This window comes from Eumetopias jubatus, unplaced genomic scaffold (genome assembly GCF_037043125.1).
Source record: "Eumetopias jubatus isolate StellerSeaLion01/CBP00866 unplaced genomic scaffold, mEumJub1_p1.0 scaffold_15, whole genome shotgun sequence".
Classification (NCBI taxonomy): Eukaryota; Metazoa; Chordata; class Mammalia; order Carnivora; family Otariidae; genus Eumetopias; species Eumetopias jubatus.
The window spans coordinates 90,227,524-90,249,875 of NW_028274821.1; the positions used below are offsets into that span (position 1 = coordinate 90,227,524).

Here is a 22,352-nt window from a genome sequence, read left to right on the forward strand (position 1 = left end):
GATTTCCCCATCTGTAAAATGGGGTGGCGGCAGTACGACCTGTCCCTGGAGTTGTGGGCAGACCCCATGGGTGTTCAGCACAGCGCCTGGCTTGTGGCGAGCACTTGGAATGGACCAGCTGCGTAGGGATGGTGGGGATTTCTGTAGGGAATCCCACAGCCAAAGGTTTTGGGAGAGCAGGGAGCAAGGGCCTTACCCTGGGCTTCAGGACAGCCAGGAGCTTCCCAACCAGCAGGGAGGGAAAGCCATTCATGGGCGTTTTCCTGGGAAGGTGTCCAGATTCTCAGAGGGGTCTGTGACTCAAGATAAAAACCCATCTGCACGGAGAGGAGGAAGCCCCCTGCCCCTCAGCTGAGCCACTCAAGAAGGACCGCTCGAGTGAAGTCAAGTGATTTCTGAGCACCCACTCTGTGCTGCTCACAGCCCTGCCACCTGAAGCAGGGGTGCGTCCGTCTCAGCCTGGAGATGCACCGGGGAGCTGAAGAGACACGGATGGGGGAGTAAGTGGTGAGCGAGGATGCTGGGGGGTTGAGAGGGGACCTCCTGTTGGAGGGCACAGGGCTGGCCCAGAATTAGGATATCAAACAGTAGGATGCATGACAGCCACCAAGGAAGAATCCCTTTTTTAGGGACCAGTAGACGCCAGAAAGTATTTGGTAGCATCAAATAGCCACAACTTTAATTACTAAACTCTTAAGGAAAATCACCAATAGGAAGAAATCGTCTAGACCAGCATTCCTTGAACATGATGTAGGAAATACCTGGCAAATCTTGTTAACGTGCGGGTTCTGGTTCAGGCAGCAGGACAGGCACTGACAGCAAATGGCACATTAGGTGGAAAATTACTAAAACCATTAAAAGCCATTATAACCAGGACCAAGCTGTGGATGCCCCCTGGTGAGGTTCTAGCTAACGTAGAAAACATCAAAGTGAAATCTGTCGTATTAAAAACTAGGAAGAGACCATGGTTGTCTAGCTGGAATATCTAAGAGGCAGTGGTGGGATATAAAAATCTACAAAGAGTCAACAGCAGTAATTAGTTACAAGTGGAAAAAAATAAAAAATTCCATGCACCATAGTATAAAAACAGCAAGATCTAGATCCAAATGAAGGATGATTTTTAAAAAATACGAAAAGACAAAAAAACAAACAAACAAATAAACACACCACAAAATATCTGGGTAGGAAAATATAATGTAAGGATATTTAAGCCTTCTTAAATGGAGATTTAATTAAGTTCCCACAAGGAAACCATGCTTTTAAGACTATGGAAAAAATGTTTTTAAAATTAATATGAAAGGAAAATGTGCAACAGTTGCGAATATATATTTTTTTAAGTTTAATGAGGGAGAACTTTCTGCACTTGATGCTAAAACTTAACTATAAAGCTACAGTAATCAGGATAGCATGGGGCGCCTGGGTGGCTCAATGGGTTAAACCTCTGCCTTCGGCTCAGGTCATGATCCTGGGGTCCTGGGATCGAGCCCCAAGTAACAGGCTACCTGCTCAGCGGGGAGTCTGCTTCTCCCTCTCCGTCTGCATTTGTGTTCTCTCTCTTAAATAAATAAAATCTTTAAAAAAAAAAAAGATCAGAGAGGGAGGGGGAGAGGCAGAGGGAGAAGCAGACTCCCCGCTGAGCAGGGAGCCCCGACATGGAACAGGGGACCCTGGGATCATGACCTGAGCCGAAGGCAGACGCTTCACCGACTGAGCCACCCAGGTGCCCCTCAAATAAATAAAATCTTAAAAAAAAAAAAAAAAAACCCGGGCAGCATGACTTTGCCACAGAGATAGGTCAGTGAAAAATAGAAAGTCCAGAAAACATTTCGAGTGTGTGTATCTGTCAAAATGGCATTTAAATTGGGAGAGTCAAGGAAGGCTCAAAATATTTGGAGTTGGTTAGCTGGTTATCTGAAAAAATAATTCTCTTTATAATTGTACGCAAAACTAAATTCCAGGTAGGGCTAAAGAGCTAAGTGTAAAATAGACCTCCACTGGCGACAGAGGAAGGTGGAGGAGGTCTGTAACTCGGGGTGCTAGGTGGGACAGAGGGGAGGCTGCTTACGTCTGGAAAACCACTCGGAAAGACTGTATGTCCAGGGAATACTGATCTGGACCACGAGGTGGCTTCTATTGTTGGACGGGAAAACTTGATGGAGTACATCCAGCGTTGGCGAGGGACCCAACTCAGACTCTCTCATTTATTGCTGGTGTGTGTGCTGCCACGGTGTTTGTGGCAAGTAGATAGCTGGCCTCTCTGAATAGTACACGCACCCCGTGTTCACATGCCTGTATGTGCAAAGAACAGTCTAGAAGGATACATTCTCAACTGCTGACAGTGGCTGGCTTTGAGGAGGGAGCAGGGCGAGGAGGGTTTGCACTACATGCCGCACTTTAGAACAGAACTGCGCTTGTGCGTTGTGTAATTAAAAGTAACTGAAAACGCGTGGCTTTTGACCTGGCAGGTCCAGTTTTAGGGTTCGCAGCAGTGAAGGGGGACAGTCTGTTTTCCCGAAGCTTCCAGTCAGACCGTGTAGATTCCAGCTGTGCCAGTGTGCCACGGGGGCGGGCGCCGGGCAAGTGTGAAATGTCGAGTGGAACCGAGGAGGAATGGGTTCGGGTGCATCCTTGAGGTCTTTGCCCAGAACGTGGTAAAGGAAGGCTTTCCTGCAGACTGTGGGGTCCATTAAAAAGTGCAAGGAGATGCTGCCAACCTGCACCCTCAAGTGGACTGTATCATCCTGCATCGTCCCCACCCCCCAGCAACGGAGGGGGCGGCGGTGGCTCCCCTTCTCAACCCTGGGATCTGTCTGTCTCTAAGTTGTGGGGCGGCTGGTAGTGGCACTGTAGTGGGGTCAGTGTGGCTTTAATCTGCATCTCTCTGATGACGGTGATGCTGGGCCTCTTAACATATGCTTGTCATCTCTTCATGATGTGCCTCTGCAAGACTTGGGCCCATTTGTGTGCTGGGCTGTCGTCTTATCAAACGAGTTTTTTTTTTTTTTTTTTTTTTAAAGATTTTACTTATTTGACAGAGAGAGACACAGCGAGAGAGGGAACACAAGCAGGGGGAGTGGGAGAGGGAGAAGCAGGCTTCCCACCGAGCAGGGAGCCCGATGCGGGGCCTGATCCCAGGACCCTGGGACCATGACCTGAGCCGAAGGCAGACGCTTGACTGAGCCACCCAGGCGCCCCAAGAGGAGTTCTTTATGTATTCTGGCAATGAGTCCTATAGTCTCCCTTTTCACTCTCTGTAGGGTCACCTGATGAAAACAAGTTCTCAGTTGTAATATATACCAATGTATCTTTTCCTTTACAGATAATGCTTTTTGTGGCTTAAGAAAAATACCCCTATTCTGAGGTCATGAAGATAGTCTCTTCTGTTGTCTGCTAGATCTAGAAGATTTACTGGTGGTGTATTTTCACACCTGGATCTGTCACCTACTGGAGTAGACTCCAGAGGTCCATTTGTCTATTCTTGTTCCGTGTCCTGCTTCATTTACTGTGGCAGGATAGTAAGTCTTGATATGGGGGAGGTCAAGCCCTCCCACCATCTTTAAGGGTCTTGGCCATTTAAAATCATTTCTATTTATAATGAACTTTAGAATTAACTTGTCAATTTTCACCAAAATAAAGATTGGGATTTTGACTAGAATTGCTTTAAATCTATGGATTAATTTGGGAACAACTGGTATTTTTATAGTGCTAACTTTTCCAACAAAAAAATGGTGAATTTCCTTATTTGTTTAGGTCTTTAAAACATTTTCCCCTGATTTTTGTCATTTTCTGTGCAGAAATACTGTATTTTGTTAGTATCCCTGGATATTTGATTTGATGCTATTATAAATATCATTTTAATATTTTTCTTTTATTACTTGCTAGTATACAGAAATACAACTGATTTTTTTTTTATAAAGATTTTTATTTATTTGACAGAGAGAGACACAGCGAGAGAGGGAACACAAGCAGGGGGAGTGGGAGAGGGAGAAGCAGACTTCCTGCTGAGCAGGGAGCCCGATTCGGGGCTCGATCCCAGGACCCTGGGATCATGACCCGAGCCGAAGGCAGATGCTTAACGACTGAGCGACCCAGGTGCCCCTACAATTAACTGATTGTTGACTTTGTATCCAGCAATCTTTCTAAATTCACTTATACTGATAATTTATCTGTAGGTTCTGCTGAATTTTCTGTTTACACAGGATTATCTGTGTAATGAGTTGTCTTACTTCCCAACACTTACGTGTGTGTGTGTGTGTGTGTGTGTGTGTGTGTGTGTGTGTGTGTGTGTGTGTGTGTGTGTGTGTGTGTGTGTGTGTGTGTGTGTGTTTGCCTTCCTGCACTGGCCTGGACCCCCAGAACAATCCTGGGAAGAGGTGCCAACAATGGCAGCCTTACCTTTCTCCTAGTCTCAAAAGGAAGACTTTCAACATTCTGCCTTTTAAAAATAATAGATAAGCTTTTTCAGATTAAGGAAGTACCCTTTTATTCCTAGTTTGCTAAGAGTTATAAAAAAAATCACACATGGATATTGCATTTTACTAAATTACTTTCATGTATCCTCGGAGAAAATTATGATCTATTTTGTTAATGTTGTAAATTAGCATTGATTTTCAAACGTTAAAGTCACTTCTCCCTCCTAGAATAAACCCATCATGATATGATGTATTATTCTTTCTACTATCACTAGATTCAGTTAGTGGTTTGTGTAGGAGTTTTGCATCTGTGTTCATGAGTGAAATGGTCTGTAATTTCATTCTTGTTATGGTTTTGGTATCAGAATTTTGTTGGCCTTGTCACAAGAGTTTGGAAAAGCTTCTCATTTTCTTCTTTTTTTGGGAAGTGTTGTATAAGATTACAGTCCTTTCTGACATGTCCCTGAGAGAAGTGTGTTAAAACCTCCCACCAGGATCACAGATTTGACTGTTTCATCTTGTAGTTCTGTTGGCTTTTGCTTGAGATATTTTGAGACTATGTAATTAGATGCATATAGATTTAGAAATTAAGTCTTTTGGTTGAATATACTTCATATATTGTCAAGTGTATCTTTATAATTCTAGTAATACCTTTTGCCTTAAAGTCTACTTCTGCTATTAATAACAGCTGTGCTAACTTTTTGGGGGGGCTGTATTTGTGGAGTGTATCTTTTTCCAATTTTTACTTTCAACCTTTGTACCATTACATTTTAGATAAATACATTTTGTTAACAGCATGTACATTAAAAAAAAATTGACCTTTCAACTGGAGAATTTAGTCCATTTAGGTTTTTTTTTTAAGATTTTTTTTTAAAGTCATCTCTACACCCAATGTGGGTCTTGAACTCAAAACCCCAAGAGCAAGAGTCATATGTTCCACTGACTGAGACAGACAACCTGTTTAATGTAGTTTATTTATTTAAAGATTGTATTTATTTTAGAGAGAGTGTGTATAGAGAGGGAGGGAAAATGAATGTGAAGCAGACTCCACACTGAGTGTGGAGCCCAACTCAGGGCTCGATCCCATGACTGTGCGAGCATGACCTGAGCCGAAACCAAGAGTCAGACACTTAACCGACTGAACCACCCAGGAGCAACAAAAAAAGGTGTTTGGTGTGTCTGGGTGGCTCAGTCAGTTGAGTGTCCAACTCTTAGTTGGATGCTCAGCAGGGAGTCTGCTTGAAGATTCTCTCCCTCTTCCCCCCCGACCCCCAACTTGCACATGCATGCTGTCTCTCTCAAATAAGTAAATCTTAAAAAAATGTGTTTGGGTGGGGGGGGCGCCTGGGTGGCTCAGTCAGTTAAGCTTCTGCCGCTTGATCTCAGCTCAGGTCTTTTTTTTTTTTGACAGAAGGAACAAGCAGGGGGAGTGGCAGGCAAAGGCAGAGGGAGAAGCAGGCTCCCCGCTGAGCAGGGAGCCTGATGCGGGGCTCGATCCCAGGACCCTGGGATCATGACCTGAGCCGAAGGCAGACGCTTAACTGACTGAGCCACCCAGGCGTGCCCTGTTCAGCTCAGATCTTAATCTCAGGGTCATGAACTTAAGCCCCATGTTGGGCTCCATGCTGGTGTGGAGCCTACTTAAAACAAGATGTGTTTGGGTTTGAATCCCCCCACCCTCCTATTTGCTTTCTCCTGGTTCCACCTGTACTATGTTTCAGTCTCTCTCCTTTCCTGCCTCCTTTTGGATCAGCTGTTGTTATTCCATTTCTTCCTATTAGCTTGGCAATTAGACATCCTTTTGCAGCTTTAGTGGTTCCCTAGAGATTACATCTTACGTTCCCTTCTCAAAGCCAAATGTTCTTGGTACCTGTATCTTTTTCCTAGACAATTTAAGAACTAATTCAAAAATACCTCCATGCATCTCCTTCCTGAGCCCCACGCCATTGTGTTAGGTATGTTGATTCTCTATATTTTAAACTGCTGAGACATTGTTGTTGTTTGATACAGTTGATGCTTATTTATCCACATATTGGCTGTTTTTTATTCCTTCTTGCACGTTGGACCTTCCCTTTGGGATTATTTTCCTTCTTCCTGAAAACATTTTGTTTTTTCTTAGTGTAGGCCTGAGGACGGATTCTGTTTTTGGCTGACAATATCTTGATTTTTACCTTCATTCTTGAAAGATATTTTGAGTGAATGTAGAATTTTGGTGGGTTTTCTTTCAGCACTTGAAGATCTCATCCCATTGACTTCTGTCCCCTTGCTTCTGTTGAGTCTAATTGTTGTACCTTTGAAGCTAATGTGCCCTTTCTGTGCTTCTCTGTCTGCTTAAAGATGCTCTTTTTGTCGTTGGTTTTCAGAAGTTTAACCGTGCTGTGCTTAGATACATATTTCTTTTTAATTATCCTGCTTGGGATAAGGCTTCTTGACTCTAGGGCTTGGTTTTTTTTTAGTCCATTTTTTTTACTCCGTTGTTTATGTCTCCAATCAGGAGACATAAACAATGGAGTAATTTGAACAGAGAAAGATTAATAGAATTTTGAACTATGACAGGAGAGAACACGGAAGGTAGAAAGGGAATGATAAAAGTTACCCTAGGGCTGAAGGTAAATACCTAAGGAAGGCAGACGTAGGAGGGCCCAATTCCCAAGGCTGGGATTCAGAAGTCCCTGGAGAAGGTGTGGTTGTAAAGAAACTCACTGTGTTGTGTTGCCCGGACCAGAGCTGGGGCAGGGCTGGATGAGCAGGACTGATCCCTTGGAGGTACAGACGGGCTAGCTCTGGTAGGTGAGCATGCATGTGGAGCTGGGAACCTGCTTGTCAGCCGGTGCACGAGTCTGAGGTTTGCACTGTCCATGTCTGGGGGTGCCGCAGCGAGCTGGTCCCCAGGCCCTGGGCTGAGCAGCAAGCTTGCTGAGAGACTGCAGGGTGTGGGTGCATAGCTGGGCAGGATGCCACTGGATGTCTCTGCACACGTGTGTCTAGCAGCTGTATGGTCAGAGCAGGAGCGAGCTGAGCGCCACAACCACAGCCCTTCCCCTCCACGTTCCTCCAGGGCTCCCCTCTGACAAAACGCTGCAAAGGGGAAATGCAAGGAAAGCGTAGGCCAGGGCATGAGAAGCAGCAAACTGATAACTGGTACGATCAGTTTTGGAGTTTTGTTTGTTTTTTAAAAATAGCTTTACTGAGCTATAATTTACACATCCTAAAACTCACTCATTTTTGAGTGCACAGTTCAGTTATATTTAGTAAAGTTACCATCATCATGATCCAGTTTTTAAAAAAGTCCATCACCCCAAAGCTGCCTCATGCCCACGTGCAGTCTATCTGCTGCGCCCCCAGGCACCCACCCATCCGCTTTCGGTCTCTATGATGCGTTTCTCTGCACACTTCATAGAAATGGAAGCAGGGAATATGTCGTCTTTCGCGTTTGTGTTTTTGAGGTTCATCCGTGCCGTGGCATGATGGCACGTCATTTCTTGTTAAGTAGCGCTCTGTTGTACGGAGATGGTCTGTCCATCCTTTTACAAGTCGGTGGGCGTTCGAACTGTTTCCATTTGGGGCTGTTACGAATAAGAATGCTGCTCTGTCTGTCTGCTCTAACCTTCCTGTTCTTCCGGTGCTCCAGTTACACTTCGGATTTTTATTTTTTTATTTTTAAAGTTTTACTTATTTTTCTTAAAAAATTTTTTTTAATTTAAATTTTCATGAGTTAATATTCAGTGCAGTACTCGTTTCTCGATCCTGTTACACTTTGGGCACGCCCAGGTCTCTTCCCACCTGCGGTGTCCGTCCTTCTCTCCCGGGGCTTCATTCTACCTGGGGCTCCTCCTCTGTCTCCAGGCCACTGAATCTGTTAAGCATATTCACTGAGTTCTTCTTGGCAGTTACTGCGTATTTCGGTTCTGGAATTTCCACTTGTCCTGTATTTATATTTCCCTATTATTCACCCAAATTCTCAATCTCTTACTCCTAGAACACAGTAAGCACTGTGCTTTCCAAATCCCAGCCCCTGCGGGTATTTTTTTATTTAAGATTTTATTTATTTGTATTTATCTTACAGAGAGCGCGCGCGCACGCATGAGTGGGAGGAGGAGCCGGGGGAAAGAATCTCAAGCAGACTCTGCTCTGAGCATGGAGCCCAATGCGGGGCTCAGTCTCAAGACCCGAGATCATGACCTGAGCTGAAAGCCAAGAGTCGGATGCTCAACGAACTGGGCCCGGGTCTTTTTCTGTTCGTGCTTCTTGTCTCCTTGCGTCCTTGGTTATTTTTTTTACTGTATATGAAAAACTAAAGAACTAATTTGAGGCCTAGGATGATGTTCACCTCTTCTGGTGAGGCTTTGTTTTTATTTGCTTCTGGCCGGTGCCTGGGATGCCAGCAGTCCACTTTCAGGATTGAGAGGATTTGAAGCAGGCTCAGTCCCTTTGGGGGCCAGTATACTTGTAGTCTCCCTTATAGCTGGAGGGTGCTTCCTTGGGTTCTCAATTCAAGGCACGCTGAGTTCTAGACTCTCTTATTTTAAATTCCCTTTTATCAGAAGTGCTGCAGAGCTTCCCGGCTACCCCTTCTGGAATTGGCAGGTGCCTTTACTATTGTGGCCCCAAATGTCAGGCTTACTTCCCTGGGTTTCTGTCTCCTCCTGATGCCAGGCCCAATAATTCATTCATTTGCTGGCCTTCTGATGAATTCAGGCAGTGATTAAAAATATTTTGTACAGCTTTCCTAGCAGGAGGGCTGGTCTGAATGACCAAGTCTGCCACTACCATACGTAGAATTTTTTTTTTTTTTTTTAGATTTTATTATTTATTTGACAGAGACACAGTGAGAGAGGGAACACAGGCAGGGGGAGTGGGAGAGGGAGAAGCAGGCTTCCCGCCGAGCAGGGAGCCCGATGTGGGGCTCGATCCCAGGACTCTGGGATCATGACCAGAGCCGAAGGCAGATGCCCAACAACTGAGCCATGCAGGCACCCCTCATATGGTAGTTCTATTCTTAGTATCTTTGGGAAGCTCTGTACTGTCTTCCACAGCAGTTACACAGGCTTACATTCCCAACTGGGCACAAGGGTTCCTTTTTCTCCACATCCTCACCAACACTTACTATGTTTCTCATACTAGCCATCCTAACAGGTGTGAGGTGATAGCTCATTGCAATTTTGATTTGCAGTTCCCTGATGATGAGTGATGTTGAACATCTTTTCATGTACCTGTTGACCATTTGTACGTTTTTAAGAAAAATGTCTATTCGGATCTTCTGCCCATTTTTTTCGTCAGATTGGGGGTTTTGTTTTTTTTCTTTGAAGGTTTAAAAAATTATTTGACAGAGACAGAGAGTACAAGCGGCAGGGAGGGGGCAGAGGGAGAGGGAGAAGCAGACTCCCTGCTGAGCAGGGAGCCCGACTCGGGGCTCAATCCCAGGACCTGAGATCATGACCTGAGCCGAATGCAGCTGCTTAACTGACTGAGCCACCCAGGTGGCTCATTAGATTGGTTTTTGCTATGAAGTTGTAGAAGTGCTTTATGTAGTCTGGATATTAGCCCTGTATCAGGTATGATTTGGAAATATTTTCTCACATTCAGTACGTTGCCTTTTCATTTTGTTGGTTTCTTTTGCTGTGCAGAAGCTTTTTAGTTTGATGTAGTCCCCACGTGCTTATTTTTACTTTTGTTGCTTTTGCTTTTGGTGTTAAATCCAAAGAAATCATTGCCAAGACTGATGTCAAGGAGTTTTCTGCCTATGTTTTCCTCTAGAAGCTTTATGGTTTGTCTTAAATTCAAGTCTTTAATCTATTTTGAGTTAATTTTTGTGTATGGTGTAAGAAAGTGGTCCCGTTTTTCTTTCTTAAGTAGCCTCCACACCCAGTGTGGAGCCCAACGTGGGGCTTGAAGTCATGATCCTGAGATCAAGATCTGAGTGGAGATCAAGAGTTGGATGCTTAACTGACTGAGCCACCCAAGAGCCCATGTCCAGTTTCATTCTTTTGGATGTAGCTGTTCAGTTTTCCCAGCACTATTAATTAAAGAGACTCTCCTTTCTCCACTGTCTGTTCTTGGCTCCTCTGCCGTAAATTAACTGACCATATACTCATGGGTTTATTTCTGGGCTCCTTGTTTCATGGATCTGTGTTTTTTGTTTGTTTGTTTTTTTAATTACAATCTCAGGGCACCTGGGTAGCTCAGTTGTTAAGTGTCTGCCTGTGGCTCGGGTCATGATCCCAGCATCCTGGGATCAAGTCCCCCACTGGGCTCCCTGCTCGGCGGGAGGCCTGCTTCTCCCTCTCCCACTCCCCCTGCTTGTGTTCCCTCTCTCGCTGTGTTCCTCTCTGTTGAAAAATAAAATCTTTAAAAATAAATACATTAATTAAATTACAATCTCTCTGACATATAGTATGCAATCAGGGAGTGTGATGCTTTATTCTTCTTTCTCAAGATTGCTTTGGCTGTTCAGGGTCTTTTGTGGTTCCATACAAATTTTAGGATCACTATTTCTGTGGAAAATGCCATTAGGGTTTTGACAGAGATTGCACTGAATCTGTGCATTGCTTTGGGCAGAATGGGTATTTTAACGTGTTCTTCCCACCCACGAGCACGGGGTAGCTTTCCGTTTATTTGTCTTCAATTTCTTTTATTAATATCGTCTTATTTTCAGAGTACAGGTAGGTCTCTTTCACCTTCTTGGTTAAATTTATTCCTAGGTATTTTCTTTTGATGCGATTGTAAATGTGTTAATTAATGTCTTTTTCTCATAGGTCGTTAGTAGTGGCTAGAAACGCAATGGAGTTTTGGCTTTGATTTTGTATCCTGCAACTTCACTGAATTCATTCATTAGTTCTAAGTTTTCTGGGGAGGCTTTTAGGGTTTTCCATATATGATATCGTCTCATCTGCAAATTATGAGTTTTACTTCTTCCTTTTCAATGTGCGTGCCTTCTGTTTCTTTTTGGTGCCTAATTGCTGTGGCTAGGACTTCCAGTACTACGTTGAACAACAGTGGTGAGGGTGGGCATCCTCGACTTGTTCCTGATCTTCGAGGAAAAGCTCTCAGCTTTTCACCAGTGAGAATGATCCTAGGTGCGGACTTGTCATGTAGGGTGGCCTTTCTTATGTTGAGGTGTGTTCCCTCTATCCCCACTTCGTTATCATAAATCGATGTTGACTTTTGTCACTTTTTCTGCATCTACTGGGATGATCCTATGATTTTTTCCTTCATTTTGTTAATGTAGTGAGTGTATCACATTTGTGTGTGTTGAACCCTCCCTGGAATCCCATTCCACTTGGGTCATGGTGCGTGATCCTTTTAACGTATTGTTGAATTTGGTTTGCTATCATTTATTGAGGATGTTTGCATGTGTGTGAATCAGGGCCACTGGCCTGTGATTTTTTTTCTTAAGATTTTATTTGACAGAGAGTGAGCACAACATGCAGGAGGAGAAGCAGGCAGAGGAAGCAGGCTCCCCGCTGAGCAGGGAGCCCGATGCGGGGCTCGATCCCAGGACCCTGGAACCATGACCCGAGCCGAAGGCAGATGCTTAACCGACGGAGCCACCCAATGTGCCCCGGCCTGTGATTTTCTCTTCTTGTGGACTGCTCGTCTTGTTTTGGTATTAGGGTAATGGCCTCGTAAATGGAGTGTGGACGTGTTCCCTCTGCTTCTATTTTTTGAAGGTGTTGGAGGAAGACTGCTATTCATTCTTTGACTGTTTGGTAGAGTTCATCAGTGGAGCCATGTGGTTCTGGACTTGTGTTTGTTGGGAGGTTTTTGATGAGCTGACTCGGTCTCCTTACTAGTAGTTGGTCTGTTCAGTTTTCTTTAATTTTCATGATTCTGTCTTGATAGGTTTTATGTTTCTAGGAATTTATTGACCTCTTCTAGGTTGTCAAATTATTGGCATATAATTGTTCATAATAGTCTCTTTACGATCCTTTGTATTTCTGTGGTATCTGTTGTAACATCAATTTTTTTTAAGTAAGCTCCAAGGTGCACTTCCCCTCCCCTTTTTAGTTGTAACATCATTTTCATTTCTGACTGAGTACTCTCTTGGGGAGTCTAGCTAAAGGTTTGTCAATTTTGTCTTTTTAGTCTCTATTCCTGATCTTTGTTATTTCCTTCCTTCTTCTAACTTTGGGCTTCATTTGTTCTCTTCCTAGTTCCTTGAGGTTGCTTCTAAGTCAGGTTGTTTTAGTTTTTTCCTATCATCTTCCCCCTTAGAACTGCTTTTGCTACACCCCGTATGTTTGATACGTTGTTTCCATTTTCATTTGTTCAAGGTATTTTTTTTAAGATTTTATTTATTTGAGAGAGAGAGAGCAAGAGAAAGAGCATGAGAGGGGGGAGGGTCCGAGGGAGAAGCAGACTCCCCGCTGAGCAGGGAGCCCGATGCGGACTCGATCCCGGGACTCCAGGACCATGACCTGAGCCGAAGGCAGTCGCTTAACCAGCTGAGCCACCTGGGCGCCCTGTTCAAGGTACTTTCTGATTTCTCCTTTGACCGACTGGTTGTTCAGTTGTATGTTGTTTACTCTCCACATAACGCTTTTCCAGTTTTCTTTTTGTAACTGATTTCTAGTTCCATATTATTCTGGTTAGAAAAGATGCTTGATAGGATTTCAATCTTCTTAAATTAAGACTTGTTTTGTGGCCTAACATCTATGTTCCATGGAGAGTGTTCCATGTGCGTTTGAGAATGTGTATTCTGTTGCTTTTGGATGGAACGTTCTATCAAGTCCTTCTAGTCTATTGTGTCCTTCAAGGCTGATGGTTCCTTACTGGTTTTCTGTTTGGATGATCTGTCGATGTGAATGGCATACTTAAATCCTTTATTATTCTATTGCTGTCCTTTCCCCCCTTTAGGTCTATTAATATTTGCTGTGTATAAAGGTGTTCCTATGTTGGTACAAAAGTATTTACAATTGCTATATCCTCTTTTTTGGAGGATAAATGTTTCACTTAAGACCTGTGATGCCAGCATAAATGGGAGCCTTTTAAGAATTGGTTTTTAATTGTTGATTGTATTATCGAAACATATTCAATTTTTTTTCTGACTCTATAGCTAACTACCTTCGAAGATTCCTTTTTATTTTTTTAGAGAGAGAGTGCACAAGTTGGGGGGGGGGGAGGACAGAGAGAGAGAATCCCAAGCAGGCTCCATGCCCAGTGCAGAGCCCAATGAAAGGCTCAGTCTCATGACCCTGAGATCATGACCTGAACCGAAATCAAGAGTCAAATGCTTAACTGACTGAGCCATCCAGGCGCCCCTAAATTTCATTTTTTTTTTTTTAGAAGTAGGCTCTATGCCCAACATGGGGCTTGCAGCCACAGCCTTGCGATGAAGAGTCGCATGCTCTACCATCTGAGCCAGCCAGGCAGCCCAGGAGATTTTCTTAGTAATAATTTTTTTTTCTTTTCCTGCCACATTGGCTAGAGTCTCCAGTACAAGTAGGATCCTTAACTTGTTGATTTTAAAGGAAATGCTCTGAGTATTTTAACGTTAAGTATAACGTTTGCATAGGATTTTTGGAAGGTGACTTTTATCAGATTAAAAGTTTTTGATTTCTAAGAGTTTTGAACGAAAATTATGGGTATTGCATTTCTAACAAAGGCCTTTCTGACGACTGAGGTGATTATATGGTGTTCTTCCTTTAATGTGTTAATATGGTGCATTCAGGAGCAGCTAGGCCATGTTGTTGTGAAAATTTATAAACCCTGAAATCTCAGTAGATTAGTTCGCACAAGTTCATTTTCTGTTTATGTATAGTCTAGTGTGGGACACTGGGGGGTGGTCCCTGTCTGGTCTCCCTCCACTTGGAACTCTGTCATCTAAGTGTGTCATGGTGGGGAAAGAGAAAGCATGAAGGTGGCACACGTGCTGAGTTCCCAGGCCCAAGTGACATGTGTCTGGCTCCTCATGGACCTCCCTGCGGGGGGGCTGGGAAGCAGAGTTTCCCCTGTGCCCAGGAAGGAGAGGTGCTCCGGATGTGGGCACCCGAATAAGCTGTTGAGCATAAGAATTCTAGAACGTTCACCAGCTTACTGACATTCCATCCTTGAATTTGCGGGTAAGCCCAGTGTGGCCAGGGAGTACTGATTTTTATATGCTGCTGGTTTGGGGTTGCTAAGATTATTTTAGAAGTTTTGCGCAAGTATTTGTAATTTTTCTTGGACTGCTGTCTGGGTTTGATGTCAAGACTGTATTCTACTCAAGAGTTGAGAGGTGTTTCCCCTTTTGTTCTCAGGGGCGTGTGTGTTAAGACGGAAGCTACTTGTTCGGGACGACTTGCTGGTAAGCCTGTCTGGACTCGATGCAAATGAAGTACCTCTTCTCTGCAGCACTTTACCATGGCTGTGATAGTTCATGGGGTGCGGGCGGGGGGCGGATTTTGGTTAAGAAGAGTGAATGAAGTAAAGTGGTCTGCAGAGTGCTTGGGACCTAGGATCTCTGTGTGTGTGCATATAAATAATCTTGCCAGACCCTGTTCTAGGTATTAACTCCCTGAGCCTTACAGACCTGTGAGGTAGAAGCTGTTATTACCCCCACCCCCAGCTGGAAAAACTGGGAAAGAGAGCGGGGGCCACTTACCTATAAGCTGCAGAACCAGGACCAGAGCCCTTATTAGAAGTTCCTCCAGTGCATCCCCAGCAAATGCAGGACTAGAATGACCCAAACCCTGCCTGACCGGGTTCCTAAATCATGTACCCCTAGTGAATGAAACAAATTGATGAGTGAGTGATGGTTTAAATGAATGTGCAAGGCTCTGCCTCTCACCCTGCTGGAGGGAACCGGGTGGGGCCATCACACCCCCAGAAGACTGGCCCTGTACCACCCATGGCTGGACCTGGATTTGAGGTTATCTGAGCCTCCTGAACTGCTGGGTTAAGCGTGCAGGTTCCTAGTCCCCTCTGGGGGTGGCAGGCTCAGCCCAGACGTCCGCACTTGGCCTGTGACCTCCTAGTCAGTCACCTGCAGGGAGGTTAGGGCCAGACCAGGCTGGTTCTTGGTATTGGCAGCGAGTAGAGGACTCAGCAGCTGACTGCTTCTTTCTTTCTTGGACACTGGGAGGTGGGCGGGACAGCGAGGGGGGATGACACACAGGCTGGGATTAAGTCCGCGGCTCATCGTGAGCGGCGGAGAGGTAGCCCATGTCAGACAGAGGAAGACCGGAGCCTATGGGGCTATTTCCAAGCCTGTGCGTGTTGCCTTGGAGGTGGGAGGGGGATGGACTCTTACAGAAGGCGTGCCTTCAAAGACCTTGCTTTAGGGGCTTTGAAAAGTAGCTCCAGGTACCTCTGTGTCCCCTGAAGTCCACCCTAGAAATTTCAGTTTTACCAGACTGCTGGGGGGGGGGGGGGCGCGCAGCAAAGGACTTCTGCATTAATCCACTTACAGAGCACAAGAGCAAGGAGGGAAAATTCCAGACGGGCTGGTGGACTCCGTCCCACCCTCCCCAAATGGCCCCAAGAGCAGCACACGGGTGTGGGAACTGGGACGTGTGCAGGGGCAGCTCGGATTGTCACTTGAACGCAGCTTTCATTGTGTTTATTTTCCTTTCATATAAAAGTTACAGGTTTGAAATGTCTGCAGGAAGATGCCACTATCAGCCAGGTTAGTGGGGATATATATATATTACAATGTAACAGGGGCGAGGCATGGAGAGGGAGGTGCTTCTGAAGACTTGGGTTCCTTCTGACCTGGCATGTGCCCACCCTTCCCTGGCTTCAGCCCCACCTGCAGGGACACCCGGTCCTGGTCCCCCAAGACCAATCACAGCCCGGCTGCGGGGCTGGCACAGGGTGGGGCAACTCCCAGAGCCAGGAGGATGTCTTAAGGAGGCGCGGGATGGGGAGCCTGTCAACCAATAAGTTAAACACATACGGCCCCTGCGGTCCTCACGCAGGGGCTACCCTGACCCACGGGCTCCCCGTCCCCCGAACACTGCTCCCTCCACCTGGCAGGGCTACCAGAGGAGAGGGGAGGGAAAGTAAAGCCCCCCCGCCATCTGCTGCCAGGTGCGTGAGGCGGAGAGCCCGCATTAGTAGTGGGGCTGCTGCGGCCCCCGCACGTGCATGCAGCAGCACCCAGCAGAGCTGGGCCAGGCTGAGGGCCAGATGGGCAGGGAGACGAGACCGCAGTGAGGGGACTCAAAGTGGGCACCAAGCCCCCCCCCAGCACCGCCGAAGAGCAAAGACCACACGCTTTAAATAAGAAAGTGACACGGTTGGCCTGCAGCGGCCAGCCTGCTTCGCGAGGGGGCTCCACTGGCAGTTCCGGATGTCCTCCCCTCGATGTCCAGGACCCCAAAACAAGAGTGGAGAAAGCTGCTCAAAACTCAGGAAGGACTCAAAGTGACATGGTTGTTTAAGAAGTTCGATCCTGGCATTTGCCTGACCAAGTCCCAAGCCCAGGAGAAGCAAGCACTCAGTCACGCAAACCAGCACCCAAGGGGTGTGGGGGCAGCGGCCCGGCCCGTGTGCAGGGACCTCCCTGCAAACCTGCCTCCGACGGTCCACCTCCCCAGCGAGCGCCGTTTCCAACAAGGAAGGTGGAGAGAGCAAGTACGCCCCGGGGTGGGAGCCGGGGCCGGTCAGCCTCAGTGGGCGCCCCCGGCCATCAGGGACCTCCCGTCCTTCCCTGGGCAGAGCTCACTGCGCACTGGTGGAAAGGGCAGGGGAGCACCCCCCTGGCTCCGCCAGGATGGAGCAGGGCAGGAGGGGAGCCCATGGGGGCGGCGGGGGGGCAGGAGATGGAGTTTAAGGCACACAGCAAGCGAAAGAAGAGGGGTCTGCCGGCCTTCCCCAAGACAGAAAGGCCCCTCCACTCTCCAACTTCACTCACCCCGGAACTCCTGGCCCCGGCTCAGGTACAACCACGTCCTCCCTTGCTCCATCTTCTTCCTAGCTCCCCGAAGCGCCAGGTGGTCGGGGACAGGAAGGGACGGGAAGATGACGGTTCTGAGGGCCAGTACCGTGACGGGCGCGCCAGCCCCAGGCCTACTGGAAGGCCACCTGGTGAACCCCTCTGGGTCACATCAAACGCTCACACCATCTTGCATTTAAAAAGCAGGACAAGGAAAGTAAAAGGAGCCGCCCCGGTCTTCTCCGCTTTCTGCCCACCCTACTGAAGGTCCCTTTGCTGCCAGGTCCCCCACCTTTCAGGGTCCTCCACTCTTGTCATTTCAGCAGATTCAGGACCCTAGAATGTAGGGAGGGGTGAAGAGTGTCCCACTGTGCCTTGGTCTGCCCATCTCCCTGTGCTGCTCCCAAGTGGGAGGGGGGCGGAGAGAGGAATACAAAGTGAAAGCAGAAACCAAAACCAAAACCAAAACCAAACCACGGGCTCACAAACCAGGAACGAGACCTGCCTGCTGGCTCCACGGTGGGCCGGGCGACCGCTCCCGCGGAGGAGGGCAGCAGGAAGCTGCTGGGGCTCCTGCCCCGCATGGCAGAGGGCTGGCTGGGCCCTGGGGCCGGGACACGTGCAGCCTGCCCGGGGACAGGTCCAAAGTCCCTCCCGGTCTCGGAGCCTCTCTCGAGCGTTCTCCTCGCTCACGGCACCTACTTCTAGGTCTTCTCCTCCCGGTCTGTTTTTCTCCTTGTTATGTTCCTAGGTTTGATTTTCAGAGACAGTTCCCACAGGGCCTCCTCCGCCAGGTGGTCGCTGAAGTCATTGAAGAAGTTTATGATGTCATCATTTCTTCGGATATCGTAGTGCCTGTGGGGGGGGGGCGTCCGGTCAGGGCCTGTGTGGGGCCAGCAGCCCGACGGCCCCCCGGAGGGGCTGTGCGCACGGTCCCGGCACCAGAGCTCCGCACGGGCGGAGGGCTGGCAGCAGAAGCCTGGTCGCCCCTCTACATGCTGCCCCCACTTCTTGGGCCCATGCCCTGCACCCTCCCTGGATGTGGTGTGTGGAGAACAAGCTGGGTACAGACCCCAGTGCTCCTTCGTCCCCCCGCCCGCTCCGGCACTCACGCTTGCTGGAAGCACCGCATGCTGTCCAGAATGTTGAACTGCTGCCACCGTTTGGAAAAATTCACCTTCCCGTCAATATAGTCTGGGTTTCCCAGGTGAACAAAGGTGAGGTCCTGCAGGATAAGCCCCCTGGGAGGATGGAGAAGCCCAGTTACTGCTTCAGAGGGCACGTCTGGCCTGTGTTGGGTCTCTTCCTGCGTGAACTCCTGACCTAGAAACTGTGGGTCCCTGGGAAAGCCAGCTCAGGTACGGCAGGGGAGCCTTGTAAAATTAATACATGAACAGGAAAAAAATAACCCAAACCCAGGGGGGAGGCAGGCATGGACAGCCTCTTTGTTAACAGGTGCTTCTCATTACAGAGGACGCGAAGCCATAAGGGTAGCGATGGGGCCCAGACGACATGCTCCCAGGAGCCCAGCCGGCCACCCCCCCAGGGGAAAGCAAGGTAGCATTCTGGGAGGGCAGCCCCCACCCCGGGCCACTGTGGAGTCTTCTGGCCCCCTCATGGAGGTTCCCAGTATCTACCAGCTTAGTAAGGGCTCTGACAACAAAGAAACCTGTCTAGCTTTGACTTTTTCCACTATTTCCTTCAGCTAATGTGACTAGGACTGCTTTCCCCAAACCCCTCATTTCCTCAATGCCATGGCTCACACTTGGGGAAACGCTCTCAGGGCTCCTGGGTGACTGACTGTAAGGTGCAGCCAAGTCTGAGGACCCTTGGTGGGGGGAAGCCTGGCAGATGCAGGAAGGAAACGGTAGCGGGACTGGGAGATGGGACAGCAGGACCGTTTTCATTGGACCCTTCCTTTCTGTTTTAAAAGTAGAACCTGCTCCTTGTTACGTAGTTTAAAGTTAAAACAGAAGTCTAATTGTCTGAGCTGGAAACCCTTAAGGGAGGATTTCTCTGTCTACACCTACGTCTCCCCCAGAGCAGCCGGGGAGCAAACCTGCAGGGGCTCTACTCACAGGTAGGGGATGCAGGGGGGCTCCACCTCGGAGAGGGCGGCCCGGTAGGCGCGGAAGGAGGATGAGCTGTCGATCAGTGTACAGTACTCGGCCAGGCCCTGGGTGGGAGGGACAGTGTGTGAGGGCTGAGACCATGCTGGGGCCCCAGTGCCAGCCTCCGCCCCGACCCACCCGCCGCTGCCCAGCCCTGGGCCCTGCCTCAGCTACAGGGAGACTGGGCCTGCTGCGGAGAACTGGCTCCCAGGCCCGCATGTGCCTGCTGCAGAACCACGGCTCAGAGGGCCTGGGGCTGGGCCTCCTGCTGGGTGCCACCCCGCACCGTAGCCCAGGGGGGCTTGCACACCAGGAATGGGCCATCCCTGGCTCCTAGCCTGCCTTTGATCCTCGCTGCGCTCAAGGCAGAGCTGTCTAGGCTTAGCAGGTGACCTCACCGAGCTGCTGCCGCCCCCTCCCACCCACTGCTTGCCTCTTCACCTTTCAGCTGCCTTGGACCCGGAGCGTCACCTCCTCAGGACCTCCTAGGTGTTTCTGTGGCAGCCAGTGTGAAGGTCCCACGCTTCTCCATACAACAGACTTTCAACTGTCTCTCTCTGTCACCCCTTAAGATAACACTTGGGTGGCCCGGCTAACACCCAGCCCCTATGGGCTTTGCCTCTCTTCTCAAGGAACCTCCCCACACAAGGATAAAGGTCTAGTTCCTTGCCAGGCCTCCCCCAAAGCCCTCCTGGTCCAGGGCGGGTCCCCTCCCCAGCGACACGACCACACTGGCCTCTGTTCTGCTGCTTGAGCGTGCCAGTCTCTAGACGCTTCTGTCCCCTCTGACCGGAATTCCCTTCCTTCCCAGCAAACTCTTCCTATTTCGGTCTTGGCGTGACTGACCCTTCCTCAGGGGACCTCCCTGACCCTTGAACGGGCCAGACGACCCCATACTTTCCCCTTTGGCAACTACCCTAAAGAAATCATCAACAGGTCTGGCCTGTTCACAGTATGTTCCTAAGGACTAATGCTGCTGGCAGCCCAGAGCAGCCCCTCCGGAAGCATGGGTGCAAGGAAGGAAGGAAGAAAGCAGTGAAGCAGGGACCCAGGTATGATCCTGCAGCCCAGGCAGCAGGACCCTGTGAGGGGACAATCCCAGCACCAACCACACAGCCCCTCCAGGCCCAAAGACCGGAGATTAGCCACAGCAAACTGGGGGGTGGGGTTGGGGGGTGGTTGGCGGCCAAGCAGACACCTGAGCACCTTCCCCAACGGCTGGCTCGCCAGAGGCCGGGCGGGGCCTCCCACCTCCTCCCTCCCTGCCACTCACCTCCGAGGTCTGCTTCTGCCACTCCAGCCTGCGGATGGGAGCCGAGTCCAGGGCTGAGAGGATGGCCAGGTAGGAGTTAAAGTTGTTCAGCTTCCGTAAGTGCTGCAGGGAGGGGGAGGCGGCCGTGAGGCAGGCCCAGGGCTGCTGGGCAGGGCCTGAAGGAGGAGACTCTGGGGAGGGCAGCCACGGTTACCTTCATGATCTTGATGAACTTCAACAGGAGCCGCTCCCTGTCCTGGGCTTTTTCTTGTAACATGATTATTGACCGGACCCTGCAGGAACCCATGGGAAAAAAAGATGGCTGAACTGACCAGTCTCCTTCTAGACCCCTAGGTGGTCCTAGTGGAGAGAGAGGGATGTGGACACCTGCACCACATGCCCAGGGCTTTTGAGGTGCTAAGCACAGCCTCCCCCCCGCCCCCATTTCTGCTCTCGAGGAGCTCACAGCATCCCAGGGATAGGCTGAGAGGTCACATAGCCTGATGAGGACCCCGGGTCGTGTGTGCAGATGGAGGCTTTGTAACAGCCAAGCAGATTTCCTGACGAGTGCTGACCTGAGCACCACTGGGGCTGGAAACGCTCCTCACGTGGCCTCAGGATTAGTTCAGGAGACGAGTGAGCATGTGGGTTAGGAGGGCACCTTGAGAATCTTAGCAGCAACCACAAGGCCAGCCTTGCACGAGGACCTCACCGTGGCCTGGAGACCCTCTGGCTTCACATGGCCACGGCCAGTCCCCTCAGAGGGGCCCCTCCCCGCATCTCCTCCTTGGAACCCCGAGGCGTGTGCTGAACCCCGAGGCATGTGCCCAGTAGGGGGCTGGGTCGGAGGCTGGGCTCAGGGCTGTGTGCAGTTTCTGTCTGCCCTACAAGCCCCTGCCTCCTGTGGTGGCTTGCTACAGTTCAGCTCACGTTCCTGAGGAGCGGAGCACTTCCTGTGGTGGGGAGAAAAGCCGGCAAAGTGGGACATGACCCAGGTTCCCTCCAACAAGCAGTCCTCACAGAGCGTTTAACAAATCTTAGATGTTCCGTCAGTGGCAGCAATGGGCTGGGTGCAGGGTGGGGTTGGACGCAGTGTGGGCTCCGTGGCTACCACGCTCTGACCATCCTCTGTTTGATGCAGAGAGGCTGGGGGCACCTTTAAGTCACATCTTGAAAAGCCAACCATTCTGTTACACATTATGGTATAAGCGTACCTTCGGGCTTCATTTTGCTTTAAGAATTCAGGCCTAATTAAAGTATTAACAGAAGGCACTCCTTTGCTGTTCTCTTTTAGGCAGCATCTGTGTGAGGCTCAGCCCTGAGGTCGCTAGGCAGTGGGGAGCTGGGCCATGACCAGCGCAGGATGGCACAGTGAACACCCCTGCCCCTGCCGCCACCTACGGCAGACATTACTAATCAATCCCGGCTCTCTTCCCTGTCCCAGGCTCCTCCTCAGCCCGCGTGCTCTCTGCTGCCTGCAGTTCCAAGTAAAGCCCAGGGTCTCGGAAGGAGCTGGGAGGAAAAGGGCACCTCCTCCTTGTGTGAAGGAGAGCACAGGGACCCAGCCAGACGTGCTGGGATAGAGAACCGGGGCTTCGCACAGCCGCCGCTTCTTACCAGTAGGACATATTGTTGAAGTGCTCCGTGAACTGGGTCAAGTTGGGGCTCTTCTCCTCATTCTGCTCTTTTGCCCAAAGCAAAACCTCAGGAATCTGAAAAAG

At 49.1% G+C, this 22,352-nt stretch overlaps 1 protein-coding gene across 3 annotated transcripts in view; it reads right to left on the reverse strand.

Moving 5' to 3' along the window:
• Positions 1-15,936: 15,936 nt before the first annotated feature.
• The window catches only part of RAPGEF1 (Rap guanine nucleotide exchange factor 1), a 136,772-nt gene continuing 130,356 nt past the window's right edge, over positions 15,937-22,352 (reverse strand). For all 3 annotated transcript variants that reach the window (XM_088018861.1, XM_088018863.1, XM_088018862.1), the window contains 6 exons: positions 22,249-22,343; positions 20,846-20,924; positions 20,653-20,754; positions 19,347-19,444; positions 18,381-18,509; positions 15,937-18,123 (listed from right to left, as the gene is read on the reverse strand). In XM_088018861.1, the coding sequence (XP_087874987.1) occupies positions 17,973-18,123; positions 18,381-18,509; positions 19,347-19,444; positions 20,653-20,754; positions 20,846-20,924; positions 22,249-22,343 (654 nt within the window). In that variant the 3' untranslated portion in view covers positions 15,937-17,972. The remainder of the gene's footprint in view (positions 18,124-18,380; positions 18,510-19,346; positions 19,445-20,652; positions 20,755-20,845; positions 20,925-22,248; positions 22,344-22,352) is intronic.